This window comes from Peromyscus eremicus, chromosome 8b (assembly GCF_949786415.1).
Source record: "Peromyscus eremicus chromosome 8b, PerEre_H2_v1, whole genome shotgun sequence".
NCBI classification, from domain to species: domain Eukaryota; kingdom Metazoa; phylum Chordata; class Mammalia; order Rodentia; family Cricetidae; genus Peromyscus; species Peromyscus eremicus.
The window spans coordinates 29,847,294-29,858,874 of NC_081424.1; the positions used below are offsets into that span (position 1 = coordinate 29,847,294).

Below are 11,581 nucleotides of genomic sequence, written 5' to 3' on the forward strand. Positions count from 1 at the left end.
GCAAATACTCAGGTAATCCAGTCAATCTTTTCTTGGAGGCCCATGAACAAACAGCTTTTCTTGCTAACCTAGATAACTTCATAGTTTATTGAAGGTAACGAATGATTTATAAGTTTCCATGCTCCAAAAGTAAGAAACCAAAGCTGCTCGAAGCAGTCACCCCGATTAATGTTTCAATACTTAGGAGCCTTCCTTAAGACACTTTTTTGTGCATTCTTTATAGTTCTTAAGATAGGCAATCTGAAATGCATGACTTACTCCAAAATGGTTTTTAAGATAACGATGTTATTCTGTAAGTGCAACAAAGCAAACATTCATTGCAGAAACTATTAACAAATTAACTTCAAAATGACTTTCCAATACTTGTCCAAGTTTGTTCACTGACAGGCAGCAGGCTCTCGTTGCCCTCCATCACCACAGGAAAGGAGCTGACCTCTATCACAAGCACTCTCCTTAGGATGCTCCGAGTTAACTCAGTCAATACCAGAACAGCTCCGGAATAGAAAGAAAAGAAACAAACTGATGCCCCCAGACTATCAGTAAACTGCTGTGGCTTCAGCCCAGAACTCAGACTGTCCCAGCCAGGCAGTCTGGCTCCCAGTCTGTGTGTGCAATGTCTACACCTTTTCCCCTCTCACACTCATTTATTGATTCATTCAAGCTTTTCCTGACTGCCTAAAGTGGAATAAGACCTCTGCTAAGGCAACTAACCAACCTGTCCACTGAAACCACCCACAGACAAGATCCCTGAGGACAAGGTCTTATACCTGAGTATCGACAGTGCAGATCTTACCAAAATGTCGGGGCTCTGGCTAAATGAAAGATCTGGAGAAAAACCTAAGACACAGAAAATGGTTTCTGGTAATTCTCGACTTCATTTTAAATTTCTTTAAGAATTAACCAGGTGGCCGGGCGGTAGTGGCGCACGCCTTTAATCCCAGCACTCGGGAGGCAGAGCCAGGCGGATCTCTGTGAGTTCGAGGCCAGCCTGGGCTACCAAGTGAGTCCCAGGAAAGGCGCAAAGCTACATAGAGAAACCCTGTCTCGAAAAACCAAAAAAAAAAAAAAAAAAAGAATTAACCAGGTGAAGGGAGTAAGAGTGCTGCTATACTGAGTTCATAGATAAGGAAATCTATAAAAGTACTGTGTCCTAAACTTCTTAGAACAAATGACACATTCTTTCTATGAGAACCTACTCTATCCACAGGCCTTACCTCTAAAAAGATCCAGATTGACTAAATAGTCCACTGCCTGGAGACTGGTTATGGCCTACTACTACACTGGGGCTCAGGGGGTAAGAGAGCTTGCTGTGTAAGCACAAAGGCCCGAATTTGAATTCTAGCATTCCATAAAAACATTGGGCGTAGCCACTCACATGCCTGTAACTCCCACTCACATGCCTTTAATTCCAGCACTGTGCTAGACAGAGATAGAAAGGACGCCGGGGCTTTCTGGCCACCAACCTAGGTCCAAGTTCAGGGAGAGACACTGCCCCAAAGAAATATGACAGAGAGTGACAAAGCAGGGCAACCAACATCTTCCTCTGGCCTCCATACTCACACCACACCATACACACACTGAACATTCATATCTCCCTCTCAGACACACACACACACACACACACACACACACACACACACACACACACCACATACATGCATCAAAATAAGATGAACTAGGCAAATAAAATCCCAATTTAAAATTTTTAATAAAAAGATGATTCAGTTAGCTCTAAGACACATGACGTAAAAAGACTCCCATGAAGAGCCACCATGGTCAAGCTGAAATGATCAGTCAATAAAGTTAATAGATGAGTAATGGTCTTAAAGAAAAAGCAAGCTTGTCACAAGTGATACCACATGACCAGTCACTGGATGGAAAAGAGAATGGATCCCTTCCCTGTGACCAAGATCCTTTTACATGATAAACCCCACTTCCCCTATAGAAATGTATTCTCAGCCAAAAAGCAGCTACCAAATACAATTGCAAGACACAAGGTTTGCCACTCTCTCTGCACAAATGATTGGTGGACTTGGTATTTAAAGGACTCAAGATATGGGAGGTGGCCAGATAGATCTCCATGGTTCCTGTTTATTTCTATAAATAAATACCTTGCCAGTTCAAAGTGACAAATGCAGCATTGAAAAGAATATGTCTACAGAAAGATCTAGACACGCTTTCTGCTGCTCCTGCCTGAATTCACTCCAGACACTTCAATGCATCCCCTCTTTCCTCTAATAATGAGCTTATGTTCCACCTCTTACCAAATGAAAAGGCTCATGACCCATCAAACAAAACAAAACAGCCCGTCTCCAAGCACTTGGTAAAAATGAAAGGTTTGGACCAGGAGAATAAACATCGGATGGAGAAGTTCAAGTGAGGCTTGTCATCACACCATCTTGGTGCACCCTCCTCCTCCATGCAAACAAGCAGGGTAAGAAGACCTGCCAGCCTGTGTTTCCTGCAGGTCTGAGCACACACAGTGATGCCCCAAAGATGGCAGAGAGAGCTTTCTCAGGATGCTCAGGCAGAGCTCAATATGGAAGTGGAGAGAAGGTAGCAGATATAATGAGACCTCATTCATTCAAGAGCTGGAAGCATGGAGAAAGAACTCCCAGCAGGGCAGCATTGGCTTCTAGTGTGCTAGGGGTTTATCCAAATAAGGGAGACTGATGTTTACAGGAAGTGAGAACTAAAAGAAAAAGAGTATTTGTTCTAGTGTTCCATCGATATTAAAAGTGACTTCAGGACTGGAGAGGTGGCTCAGTGGTTAAGAGCACTGACTGCTCTTCCAGAGAACTCAAGTTCAGATCCCAGCACCCACAGTGGCAACTCACAGCTATTTCTAAGGTCTGACACCCTAGCACAGACATACATGCAGGCAAAACACTAATGCACATAAAATAAAAATTGAAAAAGGGACTTAGGTCTAGCTGCTGTGCAGCCAATCCTTGAACCTGTGTATCATGCTAAACAAGCAACTGTTGAGTCCATCTTGCTTCAACACTTAGTAGAACCACATAAAAAGAATAACAAGGGCTAGTGGGAGCCATGTCACCAAGCCTGAGGACCTGAGCTTGACCCCAGGAATCTATGTGGTTAAAAAGAGGGCACCAACTCCCTCAAGGTGTCCTCTGACGTCCACACATCGGATGCAGCACACAGTCTGCCACATACACCACTAAATAAATAACAATGATAAGGCTGTCCATGAGAGCAAGCAAGCCCCACTGAGAGGAGGCAAGAGAGGACAGCTGTAGCACAGCAAGAGGAGGAAGCACTGTGTATGAATAACAAGGGATCTTTGAGCAGGAGGTTGGGATGCAGTATGTGATCACTAACCCTTACACTTGAAAACCATAAACTTAATAATAAGTTCCATGAAGGTAACTTTAAATAACTTCCTCTACACCCCCCCCCACCTTTAAAGATGTGGACAATGAAAAGGCAATGTTCTGCTGCCTAAATGAAGGTAAGATCTGCCCAGTCAAGAGTGTGTGCATCTTAACAACTCGAGAGGAAATTATGGGCAGGGCTTCTGCACTACAGACCAAAGACATGAAGTCTTAAAGTCTTTATGTCATTCAGTTGAGGGCAAGACTAAGAAAACAATCAACCACATGGATGGGTACAAAGAATGCATTTCCTCACTAAATCCTGTGAAAGTAGGATTAGGAAATATGCTTTAACTAACTGCAATATAAAACTTATTAGCCGGGCGGTGGTGGCGCACGCCTTTAATCCCAGCACTCAGGAGGCAGAGCCAGGCGGATCTCTGTGAGTTCGAGGCCGGCCTGGTCTACAGAGCGAGATCCAGGAAAGGCGCAAAGCTATACAGAGAAACCCTGTCTCAAAAAAAAAAAAAAAAACCAAACCAAAAAAAAAAAAGAAAAAAAAACTTATTAACAAGTATCCCTTTCACAAAATAATAAAAGTTTCAGATTATAAACAAATTTGGAAGGAATTACTAATGGCATGATACATTGAATTTTTAAATACCATGGGCAATCACACAAAAATGATGGTCCCGGACTGGCTTCACAGCTCAGTGGTAGAGTGCTTGCCTAGCATGCACAGATCCCTGAGTTAAATCCCCAGCACCATGAGAGACAAACAAAATGCTGACCTCATCAAGAAAAGCAATCGTGTCTTTTTCTTAAAACACATATTCAAGGCTGGTTTCTGGGTCTTCCCAATACAACCTCCTTATCCACTGTAGGAAGTTTCCCCATCTAAAGCAGTGACAACTCTATCCTTATAAGAGTTTAGACCCAGATCCCTGTGACAACCTTTATTCTCATTTGCTCATACATCAGGCATCAGGAAATCCTGCAGACTCTTCCTCAGGGAATTCATGACCCACTCCCTCCATGACTGCAGTGACTAAGACCTTGGCCCAGGCCACTGTTACCTTTACCTTCTTCATGTGGCTGCTGTTTCTACAGTTTATAATCAAGCCCCTGTTCTAAAGTGACCTTTTAAAATTGAAGTCTCCTCTGTGTCCTTCCTCTGCTCAAAACCATCTCCCCTCCATGTTACCCCATCTTTTTTTTTTTTTTTTCAAAAAGCCCAAATGTTCTAGCAGCCGTCATCGGCCTGGTAGCTTCCTTCTCTCCCCAGCCCTCTGGCCATGCAGGGCTCTTTGCCCCTGTTATCTGCTCTAGGACTTCCTCTAGACCTATGGCTCTTATTCCTCTTGACCTCTCAGCCTTAATAGCCCTTGCTCTCAGATACCTGCTAATCTTGACTATCAGCAGCTCAGGGTTTATTGTGGACAACTGGATACCTCTCTCTACCCCAAGACACACTTTTTGACAAATTTTGAATATGACATGTCTTCCATGGGCTCATGTGTTAAAACTGTAGTCCCAGCTGGTGACAGTATTTGGGGAGGTGATAAAGTACTTCTGGAAGTAAGGCCTGATAGGAAGAAATAAGCCACTTGGGGTGTGTCTTGGGCAGCTCTCTCTAAACCCAGACTCCTATCTGTCTTGCTGTTTCTTGGCTGCCTCCTCCACACACACTCCTGCTGCCAAGCTGCTTACACTTGACTCAAGCCTAAATCCAGGGGATTCATGGGCTGAAGCCTCTAAGTGGGACTCAAGGACAGTCCTTACTCTCTTGCTTTTCTCAGGTACTTGTCACAGTGAGAAAAAGCAACTGGTCACATTCTCCATGAAACACCAGCAAAGGGACAATTTGTCTGATTCTCAGTGACAACTTAGAGATTGTATTTGGAGTAACTGAGTGTGACCGGCTGGCCAGGCTGATAGAACAAAGCAATGGATGAGACCTGAACATGGTTAAAGCTGAAATATGGGTACGAAAGTGACAGTGCTTTCTGCTTGGCATGCTGCTGGGCAAAGTCCCTTAAGGTGGAGGAGGGAGGTATGAAGACAGGGGAAAGTCTAGCTGCCAAAAAAGGACCCACCCACATTCCATCAATGTTTATGGACTTCAATGCCCAACTTCCATGTGCAGCTGTCTCCTGGCCAACTCAAAACTGCTGTGGAACAAAACACATTTCCAAGGACTTTCAGATTTCAAAAGTCTAGAAGATTTGTACTGATCTTCATTTTACGATGTCTTTTTTTCTTTGACCTGGAATGGGGAGAGAGTGAGTGAGAGATGGCGTTTTATAGATTAGACTCAAACTTGTTATACAGCTGAAGATGGCTTTGAAATCCTCATCTTCCTAGTTCTTCCCCTTGTATGCTGAAATTGTAGGTGTTTACCAGCCACACCCAGTTTCCCATAAGTCATTTTATTTGTTTATTTATTTGGATGTTGTGCTGGTGGATAGTTTGTTTGAGACATGGCATCATATGACCCAGGTTGACCTTGAACTTTCTGGATAGACAAGGCTAGCTTGAATTTCTGATCCTCCTTCACTCCCAAATGCCAGGATTATAGACATGTACCATCACATCTAGCTTCCAATATCATTTTGACTAAGAATGGTGACTATGCATGTATTTCTTAACCCATGACAAAATGAGATTCCCAAGCATGGTGCCAAACTGAGGAAGAATACTCTACAGGGCATAAAGTGTTAAGGAAAGCATCAGGCTGGCTTTGAGCCAGACACTACCCCATGGGCTTTGCATGGATTATCTAGCTTCATTGTCCCAGCAAGGGGAGGACTATGGTGACATCCAACTTCGAGGCAGAGACTGAATAAACTCTCAGTGGTGCACACTGATAATGACTATGAGAGTCAGTCAGAGTGTGAATCCAGCCATGTTGGTCTCCCAGCCTTGGGTTTCAGGTTTGTGATAATCCTTATATAAGGAACACCATATTTGTCCAAGAGAGACACAAAGAGCTCATTCTCCAACCCATTTTAAACTATTAATTTTTTTGAGTTAGTTTCCAATAAGACAGAAAATATCATTTGACATTAATATTAAAAGGACAAAAACAAAAACATATAAAGCAATCATAGCAGGATTTTTTTTCTCCCTTAAAATGATGCTCAAGTCAAGAGAATGATAATGTAATACAGTTTTGTTGAAAAATTGCTTTTCCTAAAGCAAATACTGAGAGGCCGGCCTGGGAAACAAGTAAGTAAATAAAGTCTTGTAAATATAGCTGCCCATAAAAAGTGGTTTCCTTTGGAAACATTTGTATACAGTCAGCCAGAAAACTAATGCTACCATGCTCTTTCAAGTCCCAGTAGTTGGAGGAAAAAAAAATTACAAAAAAGAAAATAAGAAAACAGGGTTCTACCTGGGTGTGGTGGTACATGCCTTTAATCCCAGCATTCAAGAGGCAGTGAGATCTCTGTGAGACTGAGGTCAGCCTGGTCTACAGAGTGAGTTCAAGGAGAGCTAGGGCTACACAGAGAAAGAAACCCTGCTTCAAACACACACACACACACACACACACACACACACACACACACACACACGATTTTATAATTTCGAAGCCCCAACCAGGAGTAAGAGGAATTCTTCAACCTGGGATCTAGATGTGTGTTCTGATAAAGAGAGATAATGGAATCCGAGGAATCTGAGGATATCAGACTACTTACAAAATGTTAATTTCTCACTATCCTAAGTTTTCATAAGACCAGAACAGCAATAAAGAAAGACTTGGCAAGAGAAAGCTAAAAATCAAACATTTGCTATAAACATCTGAAATCATGAACATAACACTGTGGTTTTTTTAACTGCATTATGTATGTGTGTGTATATATATATATATATATATATATATATGTATTGAACCATTTGTTTGATTAAATAGTTCATCAATGTATATATTATTTGGACTAAATGGAGTCTTTTGATAAGCAAGGTCAGAATTTTAAGCTATCTCCAGCTACTTTTAAATAGATATGAAGACATGCAGGATCTAATTTAGCCTCTTTATATGTATTTACCTTTTTTTTTTTCTTGGAGACAGGGTTTCTCTGTGTAGCTTTCCTGGAACTCACTCTGTAGCCCAGGCTGTTCTCGAACTCACAGAGATCCACCTGCCTCTGCCTCCCAGGTGCCCAGCTTGGCTTTATTTACAAAATAGGCATCAACCATCACTGAAACCTTGGAGCATCTTCCTAATGCTTCAACTACCGGCCAACCAGCCCACCCATAGCCAACATCCTATTCACCCCTAACCAACATCATCTTTAGATGGTCACTCCTGATCCACCCCTCAAATCCCTCCTCTTTCAAGCAAGCCTTACTCCACGCCAATTCTAATATCTTAACCCCTTCGAGGCTAAACAAGGTACATCCCAAAGCTACATTCTGCTTGGCTGATAATTTACACTAAGTATCAGGATAAAACTTAATGAGGAGTAACCCCCTCCTCTCTCCTTCCTGCCTCAAACAAGTCTTCCATCTACTCCCCCACTCCCCAATCAGTTACTATCCCCCATAAAAACCAAATCCCAGAACAGGGTGGGTAAGCAGTATGGCAGCCAGCAAAAAGGCCTTTTGGAGCCATCCTAGAGATATGTACACACACACACACACACACACACTGCATGGGCTACTGTTCGCCCTGCTCCTCGGCCCACTTCAGTTCTGCTTCCACAGTAGCTGAAAACAATCCATTCCTCCTCGTTCGTTTGTTCAACCCGCTCAAGTCTAAACCACGCATCACAAGCTACCAAAGTGCAGACAACAGGAAAAAGTGTCTAGGAACATCCGCCGACTCATGCAAAAACAAACAAACTTTGCTCCAACTGAAGGAATTGCTGGGATGTGAGCCTGAACAATGGGATGAGAGGTTTGGACACAAGGTGGTGTATCCCCCCCCCCCCTCCCCGAGTTTCATTCACTCTTACAACCAAGACCTCCATGACTCAGCTCCAGTCCTCCAGCCCACCCGGCCTGAAGCCAATACAACTGAAGAGAATATGCAAGCTTGCACAGTTCTGGCTATTTTGACTGCTTGTGTGGAAGACAAATTAGGCCAGCTACCGGTTTGCTGTCGCTGGCTGTTTGCTGCTCGAAGGTGAATATTTTGCTGTTGTTCAGAAGCATGGATGGAAACGACTGATAATCCCCCAAAACAACAGAAAGCAAAATGGTAAGGCATGGGGCGCAAAGGCAGCCATTCGCTTTTAACTTTGGAAATGAGTTCATTCAATGGCCTCCATACAATGGGCAACATGTGAGAAGCGAAGTTCTTCAGCCAAGATCTAACCCGGAATACTACAGCCTTTCCTTTGACTTTCCCACGTCCTTATGTTTGGGGATTTGGAAAAACCAATGAAAGGAGGCATTCTTTTCGTGTAAGTCCTGGGCGTTAAGTCACCCAAGAACAATGACGTTTTCATTATCACTTTTAGCATCAAGATGGAATTAGACTTGCTGATAACTAATTTTTTTTTTGGTTTGGCAATCTTCCAGGCCAATATTTGCAATGTATATCTAAGACTGGAGGTTAAAAGTTTCAGCTAGGGAGAAGGTCATTAAGGAGAGAGAGGAAGAGGGGGGCGGGAACCAACCTTGAAAAACAGAACAAAGTACCCAGATGACTCTTAGCGCCTCCATAGTCTATAGAACATTTACCCTGTCTGCCTATCAAGTGATTTAACATTAACCATGCTGCTGACAAAAACTCCCCTTTGAAATCCCTTTCATAGGGGGTGTGTTGCGCTGTGGCGGTAATCTACGTACACTGAAGAGCGTGAACTCTGCCACAGGCCAGTATCTTGGGCATTTTGCCCAAGAGGTCTGCTTTCAGCGCTCTGGGCAGAGGGTGGCACTCTCAAAACAGCTAGTGGAGTGACCAGCCTCCCTGCTTTTTTGGCAGACTTTCCCAGCTTCCAGTTCCAGCGGAGTTTTGAGCCCATTCAAGAATTCCATCTCACAGAGAGTGTTTCCGATACAGTCATTTGATCAGTCAGCGTTTGCCCATGCACCTGCTAAGCAACTGGTAGAGAGCCACAGAGCCACGTCCCCCCATCCTCCACCGGTAATCCGAAGGACTCTTGCGCACACGGGCGGCGGAGCGGCTGAGATGCAAAGAACGAGCCAAAGGTCCAGGCTGCAGCCTGAGGTCAGGCTTCAAGTGTAGAGGTGATTCTCTTCCCTCATGACAACTTCCCTGTCACTTTGTTCCTGGGGCAGGTGGGGGATTTTTTTTGTTGGTCTCCTTACCTGGTGGTGGCTTCGTCGCCTCCCTTTGCATGGCTCTCCCCAACGACCTGGTCCTTGCCGCTGGGGTGGTAAGCGGTTAGCACAACTCCCGGGGAACTGGAGAGCCAGCTCATGATGAGAGAAGGGGCATAATTTCTGGAATCCTGACACAGAGAGGAATGAAGTTCCTGTCTCGCCTTGGCAACTTGCTCATTAGCAAGGGCCAGCCCCTCCCTTGTCCCGGCCAGCGATTCACAGGGAGAGGGGCGTGGCCTCTCCAGCAGGGCTTCCTGGCCCTGCAGTCACAGGCTGTGGGTGACTCACAGCTTTGTTTGAACCCGGCAATCCCAGCCGGCAGCAGCAGTTAAGGGGGCCCCGGGTGTTGTGTGGTGGTCCCTGCGCCCAAAGTAAGAACAGCTAACCCGTGTAAATACAAGCCTAGTGAGAAAGGAAACCATGGGTTGGGGCAGAGCCTTTTTCCCTTTCCCCATGCCTGTTTCCATCTGATAATTTCTGCTACTTCATGTAACTCGAGTAAGGCATTCCTTTAACCCCTTCAGGCGAGGCATCAACATTCAGCACAGCAAAACCGAGGAGCCCCCGTCAAACATCACAGTGCCATCTGGCCATCCTGAGAATGGCTTCGCTTTCACATTAAAAATATTGTGTTACTGTGTACCCTGGAATGTCAAACATACCTCTTGTTTTATCAAAACACTGTTTAGAGGGGGAAATATCTAGCTAAGGACCTGCCTGCCAAGAGGTATTGCTCAAAATAAAAGAAGGTCTAACATTTACTGAGAATCTATTATTTTACAGTTGTGTGTGTGTGTGGGGGTCTATGTCTGTGTGTGGACGGGTGCCCAGGAGCACTTCAGCTTGCGAACGAACACACACACACACACACACACACACACACACACACACACGTATCAATATTGTAAGAAGAATTATAGCCAAGGGACAGGTGAAATACCTTGACCAAAATAAGTCAGTAAATGGCAGCTGAAGCCCATCTAGATTGTTTTGTTTGATAAAAAAGCAAGCTCAAAAGTGATTTAAAAAAAAAAAATCATTTTCTGCCGGGTGGTGGTGGCGCACGCCTTTAATCCCAGCCCTCGGGAGGCAGAGGCAGGCGGATCTCTGTGAGTTTGAGGCCAGCCTGGGCTACAGAGTGAGTTCCAGGACAGGCTCCAAAGCTACACAGAGAAACCCTCTCTCAAAAAAACAAACAAAAATCATTTTCTGTGTTCTCTAAGTTAAAAAATTAAAAACAAAAATTTCTACTCTGATCTATGTAGCAATCAGAACTGAAACACTTTTTGCTTGATACGTATTTCCTTATCATGTGTATTATATCTCTATTAGATGGGATCTTTGTAACCCTGGCTGGCCTGGAATTTGCTGTGTAAACCAGGCCGCCCTCAAACTCAGAGATTCAAGATTCTTCTGCTTCTGCCTCCCAAGTGCTGTTCACACCACCACACCTGGATTTGTTGTTGTTATTTTGTCATTACTGTTTGATGTGGAGGGGGGGGGATTATTCATGTGTGTGGTTGTATGTCTGTCTATGTGTCTGCTACATGTGTTCTGGTACCCCAGAGGTTAGAGGAGAGTTTCCGATTCCTCAGATATTAAGTTATATGAAAGTTGTAAACTGCCCCAACATGGGTGCCGGGAGCCATTTGGAAAAATAGTGTGTGCTCTGCACTACTGAGCCATCTTTCTGCCTTGATTGTTGTTGTTGAGGCAAGATCTCATGAGAGCCAAGATGGCCTCGAACTTGAACTTGCTACCCAGCTGAAAACCACATTAAATTTGGGATTCTCTTGCCAGGCATACACCAGCAGGCCGGCCAGTTGTCCCCATGTCTGCCAGTGTATGGGGGTGGGGGTGGGGTCATTAGATCCAGAACTTGCAAGGGAAGGAAGCTACCAAAGGATCCAAATCTCCAGCCACAACCTAAAATTCTTGACTATCTTTGTGAT

At 44.3% G+C, this 11,581-nt stretch overlaps 1 protein-coding gene across 1 annotated transcript in view; it reads right to left on the minus strand.

Moving 5' to 3' along the window:
* Arhgap18 (Rho GTPase activating protein 18) overlaps window positions 1-9,793 on the minus strand; it is a 147,335-nt gene extending 137,542 nt beyond the window's left edge. Inside the window, exon 1 of the mRNA XM_059272618.1 lies at window positions 9,615-9,793. Coding sequence (XP_059128601.1) covers window positions 9,615-9,727 — 113 coding nt within the window. The 5' untranslated portion in view covers window positions 9,728-9,793. The remainder of the gene's footprint in view (window positions 1-9,614) is intronic.
* Window positions 9,794-11,581: the final 1,788 nt, after the last annotated feature.